The sequence below is a fragment of the Patella vulgata genome, chromosome 4 (assembly GCF_932274485.2).
Source record: "Patella vulgata chromosome 4, xgPatVulg1.2, whole genome shotgun sequence".
Taxonomy (NCBI): domain Eukaryota; kingdom Metazoa; phylum Mollusca; class Gastropoda; family Patellidae; genus Patella; species Patella vulgata.
In genome coordinates, this window is record NC_065882.2 from 42,357,860 (window position 1) to 42,377,733 (window position 19,874).

General features: G+C 35.6%; 1 protein-coding gene and 1 non-coding gene across 4 annotated transcripts; both read left to right on the forward strand.

Annotated features, from left to right (window-relative positions):
* Positions 1 to 89: 89 nt before the first annotated feature.
* LOC126819214 (uncharacterized) lies at positions 90 to 18,217 on the forward strand. Of its 3 annotated transcripts, XM_050547121.1 has the most exons (6): positions 90 to 231; positions 3,272 to 3,458; positions 3,972 to 4,022; positions 11,223 to 12,804; positions 13,065 to 13,188; positions 15,821 to 18,217. In XM_050547121.1, the coding sequence occupies exons 3-6, from the start codon at positions 3,995 to 3,997 to the stop codon at positions 16,373 to 16,375; spliced, it is 2,289 nt and encodes a 762-aa protein (XP_050403078.1). In that variant the 5' UTR covers positions 90 to 231; positions 3,272 to 3,458; positions 3,972 to 3,994; the 3' UTR covers positions 16,376 to 18,217. The 3 variants fall into 3 exon arrangements, with proteins under 3 accessions (XP_050403078.1, XP_050403079.1, XP_050403080.1); XM_050547122.2 differs by lacking the exon at positions 3,272 to 3,458; XM_050547123.1 differs by lacking the exons at positions 3,272 to 3,458; positions 3,972 to 4,022.
* On the forward strand, positions 10,985 to 11,089 carry LOC126819889 (U6 spliceosomal RNA). Its single transcript, XR_007679841.1, has one exon. It is a non-coding gene; the product is annotated as a U6 spliceosomal RNA (small nuclear RNA).
* Positions 18,218 to 19,874: the final 1,657 nt, after the last annotated feature.

Below are 19,874 nucleotides of genomic sequence, written 5' to 3' on the forward strand. Positions count from 1 at the left end.
TTCTACATTCGGACGAAGCGACTCATTCTACAGATCGTACAAACTCCCCATTGGTACGAATGATCTTTACATATTGGGGGCGCCACAAATTTAGCGAAATCTTACGGAAGCGTGTAAAGAGAGAAGGCCTTGTGTTTTTCTCTTTATTGAAAATTACCGAGAGAAGGGCTTGTGTTTTTCTATTTATTGAAAATTACAAGCTGTATCAGTTTATCTAACATGATGTTGATGGTAGGTTCGGGACATAAAAATACTAACATAGGCCTTATTCTCTTGACTCTTCGTGTATTTATACGTTTAGCTACGAGAACGTAGCTAAAAACGTTGAGATATACTGATGTGTTTGTTTTTAGCTACGATTGGATGCCTTTAGTTCCAAGTGGCAAACTCAATTTCTTTATTAATGCATGTAACATCTTTAAAATAGATAAGTTTATGATATTATGATTAATTAAAATTACAGAGGCCAATGTAATGGCACAACTGTCGCCTAACTCCAAATATTCGCATTTAAATTAAAGAAGCGTTGTTTTTGTCTGACATTTCACCGCCATCGAAATCCATTCATAGTTACTGTGCTTTCGATTGTCCTTTTGATTGGCTGTTATAAAAGCCTTATATTTAGCCCCGCCTTCATGATGACAGTGTATCGTTTAAAAAGATGGCGGTCTTAGTAACGGCTTAACGCCTTGATTTTAAAAACGACGATTTGTACCCGTTTCAGGTAGGATTATATGCTTAATTGTAGTTGAGTGTTGTAGAAATATTATAAATAACAATAATCAATCGTTGTTTTGATTAAAACTATTGTCAATTTTGTTTAAAAATGACGGGTGTGAATCGCTCCCGGAGCTGCAACGTTATAGGTAATGGGCTCATGTCTTATCTCGAAACTCGGAGGGTTGAGAGATTAAGGTTTGTTTTCTATTATACGTTATGCTACAGCTATAGTTAGTACGGAATAAAACTGACTACTACTGCTGCCTGCCGCCAGGAATTTGGAAATCACAAGTGACAAAAGCAGGGCTGCCAACAACCAGTATCGCAGCGCAATTTTGTCCGTTGCTAATCAAAAATTAAACTCTAAAGTTTTTGATTCGCAGTAACTGCGAATCATTAATATGCCTGTCATTTTGGATATTGACACAAGGATAATCGGCATTTGAAGACTAGAAGGCTTTTTCAACACTTTCAACGTTTATAAAATGTTGAATAAAATTTTATAAACAAAACTGAATTCTCCGAGTGACATTTTCTACTCGAACTACCCAGACACAATTCATTATACGGTACTATACAATACAGGGACATAACTCTATGAATAAGGACTATTAAACCGGAAATAGGGAATCAGGTAGTACCACTCACGTTGCGAGACATCAAGTAATTATATCATATTCATTTTGAAAGAAATAAATCCAGTGTATCCCCCACGTATTGTAAATAAAATATAAAAAAATAAATATATGTTAACGTATTGTAAAATGATAAATCAAAGTAAAAATTCCCGTAAAATATCGCGTGTGTCTAGTTAATCGAAGTGCGTCCGATTTAACAAAAGTAGCAATACACGATAAAAAGCAGACGAAATTGTTTTCTAACGAAGATTTCTAACGTAACAAAAAATAACAATTAAAATGATTGGGGCTTCGGAAGTCACTGTTAAGAATTGGCTTTAGACATAAGACCTAACTAAATGTCTACATCACATTCACAAACTGTCACAAGTACTTGTGGCAGTGCTAAAAAAATCTAAGAATGGAATCTAATCATATTTGTTATGAACTAAAGTAATATCTTGTTATTTAGGTGTTTTATGTTCAAACTGAAAAACTGCTAATCAATTTTTAAATTTGCTAATCAAATTTGGCAAAATTGGACTTTTTGATTAGCAGTGACTGTGAAAAATTACCGACAGCCCTGGACAAAAGCCTTATTTATCACGATAGGGTCATATCATCATTGCTAAAGTCACATTATTGACACTGTTGATGAATATTTACGTTTTTGTACCCAACAACACAGCATAGCCAATAAATGATCAATGGTTCAACTCTGCTTATGCCTGGTTATAGTTACTAGAGACCCCTAGCCAGGGTTGTAAAAATCCACTAATTTAAATTAGCCCGACCGCCGGGGCTATCAAAAATAACTTACGGGCTAGTGATCTATTTAGCCGTTTACCACCCATTACATGTGGCACTGCTACTGACCGGAATTACGACCGATTTCACATCGGATGTTACTTATGTTGTCAAGAATGTTAAAAAAAACAAAACGGAATTATTAAAATCGCACAAAAAGGCGCCAGGTTATAACAAGAAACATTTCAACCATGAAAAATTTTCCTTTTAACATTTTATGTGTTGCAGAGAACGTTTGGTTACCAACTGATTTTGATAAAACTTTCAAAATAAGCAACTAATGTCCAACTTAATCGTTTGCGATCAACATTATCATATTCTGTAAGTTTCATGGATATGGGTTCATAATTGTGGTCTGCAGTCGTGCCACATGAAATGTGTGGTAAACTGATATCTCGAAAACTGCTAACCGGAAGTACTTGAAACTTTACCTACTCTGAGATGTTATTAATGTAATTATAATCTGCAAGTTTCATTGAAATCGGTTGATAATTGCGGACTGTAGCCGTGCCACATGAAATGTGTGGTAACCTGATATCTCGGAAACTGCTGACCGGAAGTGGCCGAAACTTTACCTACTCTGAGATACTATTTTAATGTAATTATAACCTGCAAGTTTCATTGAAATCGGTTGATAATTGCGGTCAGTAGCCGTGCCACATGAAATGTGTGGTAACCAGATATCTCGAAAACTGTAGATGCTAAAGTTAATATCTGATTGACTTTATATTTAATTAATACAGTGTATAAGGTCATGAGACGAAGAAGCCTATCAATTTAGAACGATTTCCAATGATTATGGCAATTGATATTAAATGTTTTGTATGCTAAATGTTAGAATAGGGCAGAACTAGAAGCCAAATGGGTTGTTAACTCGTAATCAGATTTTAATGTGTTGTAAATGTTTTCATTTCTGACAAAAGAAAAAAATATGTGACAACCTTTGTTGACTCCCCCTCTGACTTAGTTGCTGTGGGTGTATGTTTCATTCTTAAATTTGTGCGTGGTGTATGGTGGTGCTATAGTGGTAATTGAGGCTGTGATTGTAAAGGGACTCCATCACAAGTCAGTGAAATGTAAACAAATATTTTTGGAACTTTTGTTTATTACATTTGTATTTATTTTAGGTTTGAGAAACAGACCAGACCAGAAGTTGAATTGCTTTTATGTAATTCTCTTAAAATAATTTAGGAGAAATTCTAGTAAACAGATTTGCCATCTTCTACGGAAGACTGCCATCTCATTTTCAATAGAATTGTCGTCCAAGCCGTCCCAAAGACAATAGATATTCAATATCTTTGTTCTATCTCTCAGGTAACTGTCCGTCCGTCTGATAGTCTATCTTAGACTGGCTTATTAAATCTGCTTAAATATTTTATTGTTCTTGTAAACAAGATCTTTTCAAAAACAAAATAATTTAAATAGTCTCAATTGCAGACCTACATTGTACCAATATTCTTAATGTTCTCTTTGTAAATTGTAAAAAGAAGTAGGATGTTAAACCCCATTGCATTTCATTTGTAAAAATAGATCTTTTGTAAGTAAACTAATTTGAAAACTAATTTGAAATGCATAAAGTGATCTTTTGAACCACACTTGTACTTACCATGTCTCATTGGGTACAAAATAGTGCAAGATGAAGTAAAGTATTCTACTCTTACCTTAGGATAGTTGGAGTCCATTTAAAAATGCACTTAACAAGAATAACCCTAGAAATTAAAACAAAATGTGTTGATTTGTCTGTATTAGAAATTTGGAAATATCCTATTATGAACCAATAAATATATGTTCGACATGCATTTATGTTTGGTGATCTATATTTTTCAGTTTGTATCAAATAAGATTATACAATGTCCAATAGTGCAAAAGAACAAGGAGGTTTGGATTTTTGAAATTTTCTTCATATTGTAATATTGAATAAATTGCTTTTACAGTATACAGTATAAACGTTTCTGTAGTTCAGATTTAAAATTAAATGTCTCGGCATTTCAGTCAAGAGAAAATTCAAATCATCGTAATTTGAACTAGAACTGCGATGCAGTAATGAGGGGTTTCACCGATTCCATGTTACGCATGAATTTATGTCACTTTCGGTGCCACATTACACTTGAACTTATGTCAGATCCGGTACCAGTGAAACCGTTTAACAGATTTCCACATAAGCATTGCACACATGTTACAAAATAGACGCAGAATCAACCAAATCTAGTAATATTAATTCCATTTTTATACGCCCACATTTTCATGTGGACGTATTATGCCGTCGCCCCTGTTTGTCCGTCCATCCGGACGTCGTCCACAATTTGTTTGTGGACACTCTACCGGTCACAATTTTTATCAGATTTCAACGATACTTGAGATATTAGTTTATCTCCCTAAGATCTTTGTTCCTTTCAATATTGGCATGTATCTGATCGTAACATCAGGGATTATCGCCCCTGATTGTATGAAAAATCGCGTTTTTAGCTTGTGGACCTTATAGAGGTCACAATTTTTTTCCGATTTTGTTGAAACTTAAAAAGTAAGTTTATAACCCAAAGATCTCAGTTCCTTTTGATATTTGCGCATATCGGACTGTAACTTCCTGAATTGTGGTCCCTGATTGTACGTAAATTGCGTTTTTAGCTTGTGGACCCTATAGAGGTCATAATTTTTATCCAATTTAAAAAACCGTTTCAATATATCACCGTTACACTCTAAGGATGGTTGAAAATCGGCCCTAAACTGACAGACAAAGTGGCCGCCCCTCATCCTCAAATAGCATAAAAATATGGTATATCAAAGTTGTGGAACCTCTAAAGGTCACAATTTTCTTCTGATTTTGATGAAACTTGAAATGTAAGTTTATAACCCAAAGAACTTGATTCCTTTCGATATTCGCGCATATCGGACCACCGTAACTTCCTGAATTATGGCCCCTGATTGTACGAAAAATCACGTTTTTAGCTTGAGGTCCCTCTAGATATCACAACTATTATCCAATTTAAAAAAACGTTCAAATATATCACCGTGATGTTTGTTGAGTTCGAATTTCTGAAAATTGGGCCAAAACTGGCGGACAAAATGGCTGCCTCTTGTACGCAAATAGTGTATAGGATCTGGTATATCTAGGTTGTTGACCCTCTAGAGGTCACACTTTTGATCCATTTTTGATGAAATACATGTTTATAACCCAAAGAGGGTTCTCACGTGGCTAAGTGGGTAAGACGCTGGCTCGCTAGCCTGGAGGTCGGGTGTTCGATCCCTGCATTGGCCGAGAAAGTTCATCCAGATTTTCCGGCGTGGTTCCCCCTTGTCAGTGATGCAGGACGGAGGGCCTGACAAGGACTAGGACAGCTGTCTAGTCTTTCTGATGGGACGGAAAACCGAGGTCCTGTGTATACATTAGAATGCACATAAAAGATCCCTTGGCAGTTGGAATTCGATATAACTATAAGAGTAGGCGATAGTGCCGCTGCCCAGGCAAAATTTCCCTCATAGCACACTGTATGGCGTATGCCCGTCTTCATTAGCCCAGCATAGGAGCAGAACAGTAGGACGTTAAACCCCATTTCATTTCATTTATAACCCAAAGATCTCGGTTCCTTTCAATATTTAGCTTATGGGATTGTATCTTATTGAATTATGGCCCTTGAATGTAGAAAAAATCACGTTTTTAGCTTGCGGTCCATGTAGAGGTCACAGTTTTTATCTGATTTTAAAAAAAACATGTGAATATGTCACCATTACAGACTAAGATCTGGGTTCCTTTTGATAATCAGTATATCCGAACGTAACTTCCTGGATTATGGCTCCTGATTGTTCGAAAAACCGCATTTGTAGCTTGCGGCTTCTATAGAGGTCACCATTCCACCATAATGAAGGTTGAATTCAAATTTCGGGAAAATCGAAATGAAACTGCCCGACAAAATGGCCACTCTTTGTACGCAAATTGTGTAAAAGTATGCTACGAATGTTGTGGACCCTACGAAGGTTGTGGACCCTCTAGAGGTCACAATTTTTATTCGATTTTGATGAAACTTAAAACACCTTAATATCCCAAAGATCTCAGTCCCTTTTGATATTTACGCATTTCAGACCATAACTTTCTGGATTATTGCCCCTGATCGTACGAAAAATCCTGTTTGTTTTTATCTTGTTCTCTATCCATCTCTTGCAAAATGTGGGCGTATCCTGCCTGGCAGCCGCTGGTTACATTTGTTACCATGTGTTACATATTTCAAAAAACTGATCCGGACAAAATTTGTTACTAACTTACCGCTAAGGTAGCTGACTTTCTGATGGGAAAATAAAATCCGATAAAAGATTCTAGAAGCATTTTTGGACATCTATATGATTGTATTGATCCAATCTATATGTCCATTGGAATCAAATATCATAATGTTAAATGAAAAATAAATATAACTCACTTCAAAACAATATTTGTTTTGAAGGCTAAAAATACAGTTTTTGCCAAAATGACATTACTACCTATGAAAATGTTGAATTAGTTCTATGAAATCATAAATAGCATAAGGAATTACATGGTGTAAAGTTTACGAAAATAGAATAATAATTGACACTGTTAGAGACCAAAAACCTTAAAAAGTAACTAGTAGAAAATCGTCTAATTCTCTGCAACCGTACAAGTTAGAATCAAACATTACAAATCGGACTCATTTGAATAAAATATCTGTTTTGAAGTCTAAAAATACAGTTTTTGCCCAAATGATGTCATTTCCAATGACAGTGAAAATGTTAAATTGGGTGGACCTAGTCAAAAGTGGCATTAGGCATTAAATGGTAAAATAAAATTGAAAATCGAATGACATTCGGCTCTTTTACAGGCAAAATAACGTGAAAAGTGACGCATGCAAAATTTTCTCGGCAACTGTGTATATAACACATATTATTTTTCGCATCCATTCTCTTCGTATGAGGGGGGGTGGGTGGGGGGCCGAATGTTTAACACGTGCGCGCTGTATCATTAAAGCCTGTCATTGAGTCAACTGGCGTGGTTTCAAATCCCCAGTTGTTCGTGACAAGTAGTAGGGTCGTCTGCCAACCTCGTGGGTTTTCTCCAGGTCCTCCGATTTCCTCCCACTGCTAAAGACCCCTACGCACAAGCGGATTATTGAATTAAATTCAAACATTATGTTAGTCCCGAATTGACCTAGTTTGTGTCGAGTGGACGTTAAACCCCATTTCTCTCTCTTCTCTTCATATGGATTATTGCTACCAGTTTATGAAAGTTACGAAGAAATATCTTAAAATATGAAGACGTTGAATGGGTTGTAAATAGCTTAATTTTACACCTTTATATACACCCACATTTTCATGGGGACGCATTATGCCATTGCCATCCATCCGTCCACAATTTGTTTGTGGACACTCTACAGGTCACAATTTTTATCCAGCAGAACAGTAGGACGTTAAACCCCATTTCATTTCATTTATCCAATTTTGACGAAACTTGAAATATAGGTCTATCTCCCAAAGATCTCAGTTCCTTTCGATATTGGCATTTATTGGACCATAACTTCATGGATTATGGCCCCCGATTGTACGAAAAATCACGTTTTTAGCTTGTGAACACTGTAGAGGTCACAATTTCAATCCTATTTTGATGAAACTTGAAATGTTAGTTTATAATCCAAAGATATATTGGAACGTAACTTCCTGAATTATGGCACCTGATTGTACGAAAAATCGGGTTTTTAGCTTGTGGACCCTATAAAGGTCATAATTTTTATCCGATTTAAAAAAAAAACGTATTATTATATCACCGTTACACCCTGAGGACGACTGAGTTCGAATTTCGTGAAAATCTGCACAAAACTGACAGATAAAAAGGGCCGTCCCTCATTCTCAAACAGCGTAAAAATATGGTATATCAAGGTTGTGGACCCTATAGAGGTCACAATTTTTATCCGATTTTGTTGAAACTTGAAATGTAAGTTTATAACCCAAAGATCTTGGTTTCTTTCGATATTTGCGCATATCAAATTGTAATTTCCTGAATTATGGCCCTTGATTGTAGGAAAAATCACTTTCTTTTTAATTTTTAGCTTGTTCTCTATCCATCTCTTGAAAATGTGGGCGTATCCTGCCTGGCAGCCGCTGGTATGTCACTTCCGATGCCACGTTACCCTTGAACTTATGTCACTTCTCGTAGCAATGAAAACCGTCACAATCGACTCATTGGACGCAGACTCGAAAAATACAAAAATTCTTCTAAATGCTCAAGTGGAAAATAAAAGGGGGTAAAAACAATCATCACTAGAACTGTGACGTAGTAATGACAGGTTTCACTGGTGCCACGTTACCCTTTGATTTTATAGCACTTCCTATGCCACGTTACCCTTGAACTTATGTCACTTCCCGTACCAATGAAAACCATCACAATCGACACATTGGACGCAGACTCGAAAAATACAAAAATTCTTCTAAATGGAAACGAAAACAGTTATGAAGAAAACATTGATCTCTTCCGAATTGTTTTTAAATCCATTGAATTAACCAAGCGTTTTAAATAATCGTAATATACTTGTTGTATCCCATTCAATTTACATGTACTGAGGAATATGAAATTACTAATATAACAAGTCACTAAAAAATGTGTGTTTATTAATAAGGCTTCAAAAACGCCATATATTAAATTGAGACCTTCCGGACATTGGTAACTGATGATCGATTCAAGGTTGGAATCATGAAATGAAATGATTATGTTACACCTCTAAAATAATCATTTTCGTCTTCTGTGTGGTTCCTCTAGAGATCACAATTTTTATCCGATTGAAAAAAACGTTTGAATATATTACCGTTGAGATGGCTGAGTTCTAATTTTGTGAAAATGGGACCAAAACTGCCAGACAAATGGCAGCCCCTTATACGCAGATAGTGTAAATATATGGTATAGGATTTATAGGATGATTGTGGCCCCTCTAGAAGTCACAATTTTGATTCGATTTTGACGAAACTTGAAATATATCTTTATAATCCAAAGATCTTGGTTCCTGTCAATATCCGCTCATATTACAAACTAATTTCGACATAGATTGTCTTCGTATAGATAGATGCTACAAATTTATGAACATTCAGTACAAATAGTTTAAAAGCTTGAATGGGTTGTAAATTGCTTAAATTTTCTCCCTTTTTCAGCTTAAATCAAAATTGAGCAAACACAAAACCAAAATTTAAAAAAAATGAGTTCGACATTTTTTGCGTCTGTCTTGGGGCATTCTTCTTTATATACTAAACAGCAAAAAAAACGTTAGTACGATTCCAAAATCAGAGGGGCACTTTAATCAAATCATTCTAGAAAACGACTTACTAAATGGATCAAAGCAATTTTTTCTGAACAGTATGTTGACACATTAGTAATTAATTCATCACAATTCCAAGACATTACGAAAAGGTTTGGAGTCTATACATCAGTGTCTGGTGTGTCCACTGCGAGTGTTGGTGGCCCGAAAGCGTTGCTGCCAGCGTTGAGCCTTCCAAGCGCCTGGTTCCTCTGAGCTCTTGTGAGTCGTGGCATGCTGCTGACGTTGTAGTGTGAATGATTCAACCAGGTATGGGGGTGCATTTTATAGGGCTGGTCCCGGTGAGCAGCATGAGTTACATGAAAATCATGCAGAACATATTACCATCTCACAAGTCAGATTGCGTTTTTATACGCCCACATTTTCATATGGACGTATATTGTCATCACCCCTGTCCGTCTGTCCGTCCACAATGGTTTATGAACACACTACAGGTAACAATTTTTATCCGATTTCAATGAAACTTGAAATATAGGTTTATCACCCTAAGATCTTGGTTCCTTTCGATATTGGCATGTATCGGACTGTAACTTTGTGGATTATGGCCGCTGATTGTACGAAAAATCACATTTTTAGCTTGTGAACATTGTATCGAGTGAAGTCTGTGTCACCACAGGCCCGGGACTGTACAGCGCAGTGGACACATACGGCTGGCCCCCGGATCCATTCACTTGATTTGATATTTGTTTATTTGTTGCAATGTCTATTTTCTGTCTTGTCCGCATGTTTATCTTGTAGATATTTGTTTTGCGTGTAGTTCGATCCTCCTGCACTTACTAGTAGAGGTCACAATTTTTATCCGATTTGCCAAAAGTTATCACCCAATCTTTTTGAAATTTATATGCATTATTTAAATTAGTGAAACGAAAAGCCTATTTCAGCAATTTCCGTTTACTACATCTAGAGTTATGGCCCTTGTTTCACTTTAATGAACCTTGTGAACGCTCTAATGCCAAAAGTTATCACCCAATCTTTGTGAAATTTATATGCATGATTTAAATTAGTGAAACGAAGAAACCTATTGAATGTAGAGTTATGGCCCTTGTTTCACTTTATTGAACGCCAAAAGTTTTCATCCGATCTTTCTGAAATTTATATGCATTATTTAGATTAGTGAAACGAAGAAGCCTATTGAATTTCAGCAATTTCCGTTTATTGTGTCTAAGAGTTATAATCCAATGTTTGTGAAATTTATATGCATGTTAATTGAACCGTGCTGTTGCCAGCTTGTCATGTGTATATTATGTTAATTGACAATCGGCTTGTGTGGTCCCTATGTCATCACTTGCCAATCAACACAATTATGGCTGTAATCGAAAAATTAACAAGTATTTTAGAGCATTTGACTTACAAATAATTTTAATTAGATTGTTGTGTAAAGTGTATATAGTAAACACTGGCTTCAATCAAGTACATACCATTTTCATATGAATATGATCATTTTATGGGATCTTTAAGCTTAAATAAAGCTGGTTGGTCCCTGTCCAGATGCTCAAACCTGCCTTAAAACTGGTAGTGTGAGTTTTCAGTCATTAGGCACATCAAGTTAGTACATATACTAAAATTGAAACAATAAAGAGTAGATTAGCATGGCCCCTGCGCAAGGATGACAAGCAAATTCATGAAGTGTTCCATATTATTTTTGTCTGCGACATCACCTTGGTGGAAGCGGACGTTAAATAAAGCTATTTCATACACATTCACACAAGATACATGAATCACATTATTAACTATTCATACAAAACTTTTAACCACTATAATTACCCTTTTCTAGGTGGTAAACGGCGGATGAAGGATCTTAATATGGAAGATATTAAAAGAACTAAATTGTCTGGTGGGATGGATCAAAGTACATTGAATCAAATGGTGAAATTCAATGAACAAGCCTTTGCATCATTATCTAATAGTAATTTGACCCCAGCTGAAAGAGATGAGAATATGAAAAAATGTATTCAGAGACAACAAATGTTATTAGAAATGAAGGCAGAAATGATCGAAACCCAGCTCCAGAATACTGATGATCCAATGGAAGGAACTAAGGGCGGGAAAAGACAAGAAATGAATAGTAATTTTGGGCGTCCAGGAAGAGGTGGTCCTCAAAGAGGCGACCTGCCGAGGGATGGTCGTGGTCCTCAAAGAGGCGACCTGCTGAGAGATGGTCCTACAAGAGGCGGCCCTCCAAGAGATTGGCCAGGTCCTATGATGGGAATGGGGTTTAATAGATGTGGAATGGGAGGAAGATTTCCTGGTCCTGGTGGGCGAGGAGGACCTAGTGGTCCTAGAATGTGGGCAGGGCCCTTTCATCCTCCTCATCCCAGATTCTTTGGTAACCAAGGAATGGATATGATGAACTTTGAAGATCAGCGACCTCCAAAATCCAATATAAGCATTGAGGAGAAGCTGATCTTTTTCAAAAACCAGGTGCTTGAAAAATTTGATCCTAATTTATCAGGCTTTAACATGATTATGGGCTGTAAACGAAGTATTGAAGATCCAGAATTCTCTCCATTTATTGATTATAGATTTGAAAGAGATCGAAGTAAGGATCCTGTAGAAATTACAGGCAGGCTTAAGATGAATGGTGTATATATAGCCACTGCTACTGGTACAGAAGATAAATTAGTAAAAGGAATGACCTATCGTAAAGCTCTTTACTATCTGCACACTAAAACTGTCAGTGAAATTTTCTATAATTCTAATAAAATAAATGCCGACATTGCTAAAGCTAAAGGTCCTGGCACTAAACTGATTAAACATCACTTTGTTGGGAACTATATAAAAGACAAACTTAAGATTTTAAACAAAAGGTTATCAAGATCAGAAAACGAAAGAGAGGTGATTCGTGATTTTGATTATGTTTGCGACATGAATGAAATAAGCGTAACATCCATATTGTATCGAAGTGAAGAAAGCGATGGTAAATTTGAGAATCAGATCAAATGTGAACTGTATGTTGATGATTTGTTAATGGGTTCAGCTAGAAGTGCTGAAAGAAAAGATGCTATCAGAAAAGCTTATGTTGAAGCCAAGAAAGTTATTATGCAAAATAAACTGGATGCATGTATCAGTGAAAACAAAAGACTTTCTAAACTGGACAGAAACAATGAGAACATTTTAGATATTGTTAATAAAGGTAAATTTTATGAAATGGGAAGTAATATTGGAAATCTAATAGTTAGTAGGAAGTCGAGAGATTATGAATCCTATCCCCAAAAAGAATTGGTAGTTCTGATACAAACCATGGAAAGAGAACCAGTCCCATATACAATCCTAGAGAGGACAGCGACTGCCAATGGTTTATTACTAGAGTATGTTTTGCATACAGCTGAGAGAACAAAAGAATGTAGAGATTTCAGGTACTGTAATCATTAACAAGGTTTAAAGTTGCTTGTCATCACTTTTATTTCATTCTTCATTGCATTCAAGCTAGCTGCCCTTGGGCATAAGTTCACATACACAGCAATACATATTTGATCATATTGTTTGTCAAATTTCAAATTTCATGCCCTTCTAATAGTGGATTGCAGTACGTATCACATCATTACATTATTGGCAATATACAAAACACTATACTTATTTCAATCGACTTACATCTCTAAGCAATTTATATTTTCAGGTGTTTGATTTATCTGAATACCAAATTGATTGCCTTGGCAACTGGTCAAAATAAACCCCAGGCCAAGTTTACTGCTGCAGAAAATGCCCTGAAAGAATTAACTTCAAGATATTCTCTAATTGAGGTAATTTTTCTCATTTAGCTACATCTCCAAGTAGGATCCATCCAACTATTGGTACCATTTTGAGAATTTCTTTCGTTGTCCCCTGCCTTTCGAAGAAAGGAAGGGACTATTAAAATGGGTTCGTCTGTCTGTCCGTCCGTCACACTTTTTGGGACACAATAAATAACTCTCTTTCTAATTGAGCTAGAATGTTCAAACTTGGTGTAGGTGTTTATTAGTTCGAAGATGAGCATTTTCTGCTTAGGGTAAGCAGAGATAAGCAATTTGATTGGTTGATGCTTTGGGACACGATAACTTTAGTTCTCATTAAGTGAGAGTGATGAAACTTGGTGTATAGTTTCATTACATCAATACCTTGACTAAGTTCGATAATGAGCATTTTCTGCTCAGGGTAAGCAGAGCGATAAGCAATTTGATTGGCCGAGACTTTGGAACACAATCACTCTCTTTATAAATTGAGCTAGTATGTTCAAACTTGGTGTCGTTTCATCCAATTTATATTTATACAATTACATATAATGTTTGACTTTTACTGTCTGCTAAACACACTGCTAAATTGCTGCCTATTAAAACCGTATAGAAAGTAGGGCCCTACGTAAGTACGTCGTTTGAGACTCTATACAGAAATTCCCATTTACAGTGGCACGATCTCAGTGTCGCATGGAATTCTTCGCCTACCATATAAGGCATATCTTACTACGAAATGTGTAAAATAGTTGATTTTGGCACGAAATAGCTGTCAACAACGGACATGATAATCATGGGCATTATAATACATGGACTGAATGCATGCCGCACGAGACAGGGAAGTTGGCTATGCCTTTTTATGAGTGATAAACTGCCAATGTAATTTTAATAAAATACTGTTTTATAAAGAAGAAAACACTGCTCCAGTATAAATTAATTTTAAATCCAGCTGTAATTTATTATTTAATTCACAATCAGAATGTGCCGTTACTGTGTAAGAGACTCCTCTATCTTGTGTACGAGGATCTTCTATTCGCCCCCCTCGGCATATGTCGCCCCCCTCGGCATATGTTGCCGTCTTTTTAAATGACACATGTTCTTTTCTATTTGTGCTGTCTTCCGCGGCCTCTCTTGTTGTTTTTCGTCAATATGATTATCGCTATATATGTTAAAATATTATGTACGGGAATTGTTGTACTAGTGAATTGTAATCTATTGCCAATATTGGATTTTTAATTAGTAGTTAAAGCTGTGGGGGTAAGTCAGAACACGGGAATGTCTTACTCATCTCAATCGCGTAATTAAATATCAAAACTAATGACTTAGTAAATGTTGTTTATTGCCAATTTAAACAATTTATTCCAACATCTATTTAGGACAAACTCAACGAAATGTACTACATTGATATACAATCAGCTATTCAGTGTTCATGCGCCATTTTATAATTTACCTATTAAAAAAAAATCACAAGAAAAAAACCTCGAAGCGCAGTACAGACATTGCCATTATAGATTTATACGGCATCCGATTAATCGGCACCGATACGATTTTTGGCTGGCCGATTAACCGATTCAAGAATTTTGTAATCGTGACAACACTAATCAACAACTTGGCTAAGTTCGATAATGAACATTTTCTGCTGAGGGTAAGCAGAGCGATAAGCAATTTGATTGGTCGTGACTTTGGAACACAATAACTCTCCTTCTAATTGAGGTAGAATGTTCAAACTTGGTCTAGGCGTTCATTAGGTGAATGCCTTGATGGAGTTCGATGATGAACATTGTCTGCTTACGGTAAGCAGAGATAAGCAATCTGATTGGTTGATGCTTTGGGGCACGATAACTTTGGTTATAATGAAATGAGAGCGATGAAACTCTGAATATAGATTCATTATATCCTTACCTTGACTAAGTTTGATGGTGAGATTTTTCTGCTTAGGCTAAGGAGCGATAAGCAATTTGATTGGTCAAGACTTGGGAACATAACATCAAACTTGATGTAGATGTTCATTAGGTGAATGTCTTGACTGAGTTCAATGATTAACATTTTGAGCTAAAGCTAAGCAATTTCATTGGTCGATGCTTTGGGACAAGATAATCTTGATTCTATCTGATAGAGAGTGATGAAACTTAGTGTATAGTTTGATTGCTGGATACTTCTGAAAAAAATAAATGTGTGATTAATTAATATGTGTCATCTTTTTATTTTGGGATTTCGGCGGGGGACGTGGGCCTCACTGTTGGCTTGTTAAAATATATGCAAGAATTTGGAAAAGGTGGATGGCCATGTCCAGTAACCAAGTCATTGAGACCTTGTTAAAATGTGGCCCCAGTGAATAACAGCATATATTACAATATTTGGAATATTCTTCAATTGTTGGAAAAATTATGTGAACTATTTAAATTTTTAGAATGACTAGACCTTTGATTTAAATGAAAATGTTAAATAGTTACTTTAATTAAACTTTACGTTTTGATATATTTTGTTTGTATATGTCTGCATTTAAAATTTCAGGCCTACAGATTGAGATTTTACTGAATTTCTGTTCAGTTGAAATAACACTTCAGATCAACTCGATTCAGTACTATATTTAATTACCTGATACAAAGATGTTTATCTCCTTTAACTCTTACATAAAATCATTTTGAATTGAACTGTTTTTCAGTACCCTACAAGAGATTATGTGGCTACTACCAGTAACGATAGTCTGATTGCACTCGCCCACAACTTGAAAATTTCTGGTCGAGACATTACAAAAGACATTCCTGAAGAATTCAACATGGCTGATTCAACTGATGAACTTGATCCATATGTCTACCGTATATTGGAGAACATGGTACTTGAATATGCCAATGTTGAAACTTTAGAAGAAATGATATTTGGACCTGACCTGCCCGATGTTGTTATTGATTTACTGGTGAAAAAATGTAAGGAGTGGAATATAGATGGTAACCGACGACAGCATAATGGTAAAACTTACATTGTCATTCAAAAGATCAAGAGCATTACAACATCACAAATGAGTGACTTCCTCCTAACCCAACCTTGTTTTCAAAATGGTCGTTATACACTTGTTCAACTGAGACAACCTAAAGGTAAATTACAGGTAATCAACATGTGTTCTAAAGAAGTACGACAGTACATGATGAAACCAGATGAAAATGAAGATGAGGATGAAGAGATGCCTGAAGACTTGGGCCTCTTTGATGTTGACATATAGAAAAAACCTATTTGTTTTATTCAATATGTAACATCCAAATAGAATATTTGCTAGATACATCAAATGTAATGCATTTTTGGAAGAAAATTGACAAATTGAGTTTAGGAACAATAATTTTATATGCTACCTACATAAATCATGTCCAAATTTTTATAAACCAGAGAGATAAATTTGTTTTGGTGTATACAATGTATTATTTCTGAGACAACTGATTTTGTTGAAAAAAAAATGACTTGTGCATTAATCTTAGAATCACTCCAAACTTATTTAGCAAACAATCTTTAATGTTTATATTTCTTCAACAAGCTTTATTGCTGAAATCAAGTATTTTTGGTTTTGTTATTTTCAGAATTTTTATCTTTACTAATTTTAAATGTGAAGATTTTATTTGCAGGATATTAAATATCTGTTATTAGTAATATTACCAAAAATATATATAATTGTTTACGTGTAAACAGTTCCATTTTTGCTAGATTAGAATTCATTGACCATAGGCTATAAGTATTAATATGTAGTTTGTCAATATTCTTGCATTTTTGTTAGGCCACATGTTATGAATGGTGTTTAAGTAATAAATAGTAGGCTTTTTCAAATGTTATAATTATCACTTGGTACTTTATCTATTTATTCCAAATATCACTATTCACGTACATTTACTATATCCTGTGCATCAGGTGATATGAGTATTTAGTTAAATTTTTTCTTAAAAAAGAAAATGATTCTATGTTCATTTTGTTATTTTTCCTTTTAAGAAAGTTACTATATGTTTGAGTTAGCTTAAAGTTTTTTAGTGGATGTGGATTAAAACTAGGTGTTTACCCATGAAATTGCAGAGGTGGGAACTTGAGTCCTACAACTCGTATTCCAGTCGGGCTTAAGTCACATCAAGTACCAAACTTGCTACTTAACTTTAACTATTTATCGAAACTCGGCTCGAACTCAGTAGTCTTGACAAGTCGCAGTGTGGGTACATAAAACATTAACTTGTCTTATTCGCCACAGATTGCTGACTTATTTCAATATTTGATGAACTTGCAACTTGACCAGGACTTGGCAATGTGAAGACATGGCACTTGATTCTAGTCGGCGACTTCAGACTCAACTCAGATTTGCATTCCTGTACCTTGTTCCCACCTCTGTGAAATGGTGTAATGACTTTTACTGGATGGTTTTCAAACCTATGTAATTTTTTTTTTTTTTTTTTTTTTTTTTCTCTATGCTTTTTATGTAAAATGTATAATTGTTATCAAAAATTTCTGTATTTGACTCCGGGTATATGTTATCAATAAATATATTGTTAGTTTGGTTAAGAAAAAGACAAAATTTGATAATTAAGATTGGAATCATCCTCAGTATCCCCAGTGGTATCGTTTTGCTCTACTATACCCTGGGTTCATTCACAGGGTTTTCACAGATTCAAATTATCTGCCCTTGATCATAGGTTGATTCTACAAACCAATCAAAAAACAGTTTACATACCAGTCTTAGCGTCATTGTTTATGATCACTACTATAATCTTAGTTGCAATAAAATGAGTTACTTCCTGTCACCCAGTTGATTGGTCGATCAAAATAGTACAAGTATCAAGGGCAGATAATTTGACTGTCTCCCCCGGGAATGAACCCAGGGTATAAAGGAGTACAACAAAACAATATCACGGGGGATACCGAGGATGGATTGGGATTTTATTTGAAATTAGTACAAACATTTGACTTAATATGGATCTGTAAATTAGCGATGATGTATTTCAATCTCTATGTAATACCATTAATATTTTTTTTCTGTTATTTTAAGCTTTAATGAATTGTTGAAAATACATATGCTAATAGAAACAAAAAAATATTTCAGTGTTTTTATTACTACAAAAATGGTAACTCTGCAAACAATAAATGGTATCATGTGTTCTAGACAGTAAACATACCCTGTCTTGTGGTAGTCTTATCATCCAGAAAAAATATTCTAGGAATATTAGTCTGGATGCGTTGTCAACATTTGCGAATAATAGGTCATTGGTAGATTATCCGGTCTTTTACATTATCATAAACAAAGTGCCAAAACAAGATGTCGACGCCCATGAAATTAATTTAAGCATGCCATTTCAGAAAATCCATTTGATTGCATTGCCAGCTCAATATCCAACACTCTTAATTTTTTTTTTTATTATTGTAAAATTTCTCTCTTCATGGGCCATATCTATGTTTTTTTAATTAATCCTAATTTATCGTCACGATTCATGTTTGTTTATAATAATGCAAGAATTATGGGATTTATTGCGGAAAGGAGCAGACTCTTACTTGACTTGACCAAATCAACCACGTAAAAAACAAACTCCTGGTTACGCAGCTTTTCTGTCAGTCTATTTTTTCAAACTTTTGCCCCTCCATCCAATAGTGGCTGGCACGGCCACTGAGTTGTGGGTGAACACACTTTTGAGTTGTATATATATGTTATACATTATTCGAACGGAGGGACTGGCAAGGACAGCTGTCTAGTCGTTCGAATAGGAAATAAAACCAAGGTCCTGTGTATCCATTGGCATGCACGTAAAAGATCCCTTGACAGTTGAAATTTGATATAAGAGTAGGCCATAGTGCCGTTGCCCGGGCAAAATTTCCCTCGTAGCACACAGCATGGCGTATGCCCATCTATATTTCATTTCACATATTGAGTGGCATATTATTAGAGATTCATGTTCACAATAATGTAGTTTGCAAGTGATTCCTATTGCTTAATAGCCGAGAAAGTTCATGCAGATTTTCCGGCGTATTTCCCCCTTGTCAGTGATGCAGGGCGGAAGGCCTGACAAGGCTAGCTGTCTAGTGGTTCGGATGCTATCAAAAACCGATGTCCTGTGCACGTAAAAGAACTCTTGACAGTTGGAATTTTGATATTAGAGTAGGGCGTAGTGCCGCTGTTCGGACAAAATTCCCGTCATAACACACTGTATGGCTAATGCCCGTCTTCATTAGCCCAGTTCGGAGCAGAACAGTAGGACGTTAAACTCAATTTCATTTCATTAACCCTATTGCTTAAAATGCTGTCAGAACTTAATAGGCCTCAAATTTTCCATAATTTTTTTTTTTTTTTCAAAACCTCATTGTTTCATTGGTTCCAGGCACCACACACTTAGTTTAAAGTAGCTAAGTCCGTAACTCAATATCATCCAAAATCTTCGACATTGAAAACACGAATTTTTTTGCAATTTAAATCATCATTGGTGTTGTAATCTTACCTGGAAAAGATGGGCTTCTGATATCCAATATTTAAGACAAAATAAACACTTTACCATTGGTACACGAATTGTGTACCATAATGCATTTCAGCGCCATTTGTAACAAGGTGCTCAAAGAATGAGGCTAGATATATTCCACAAGTCATGTCAAACGGTAATATCATATCCTTATTTGGAGAGCATGCGCAATAAATAATATCGGTGTTGACTGGAATAACCAGACACTAAAAACTGACTTGCAGTTGAGCCTTCTGGCGTATTTCGCCG

What these genes read in the sequence shown, in the direction of transcription:
- LOC126819214 (XM_050547121.1), top strand. Translation starts at nt 3,995, where the DNA reads ATGTCCAATAGTGCAAAAGAACAAGGAG. An exon ending in TAGTGCAAAAGAACAAGGAG is followed by an intron (nt 4,023 to 11,222) that starts GTTTGGATTTTT and finishes ACCCTTTTCTAG; the next exon opens with GTGGTAAACGGCGGATGAAG. An exon ending in AAAGAATGTAGAGATTTCAG is followed by an intron (nt 12,805 to 13,064) that starts GTACTGTAATCA and finishes TTATATTTTCAG; the next exon opens with GTGTTTGATTTATCTGAATA.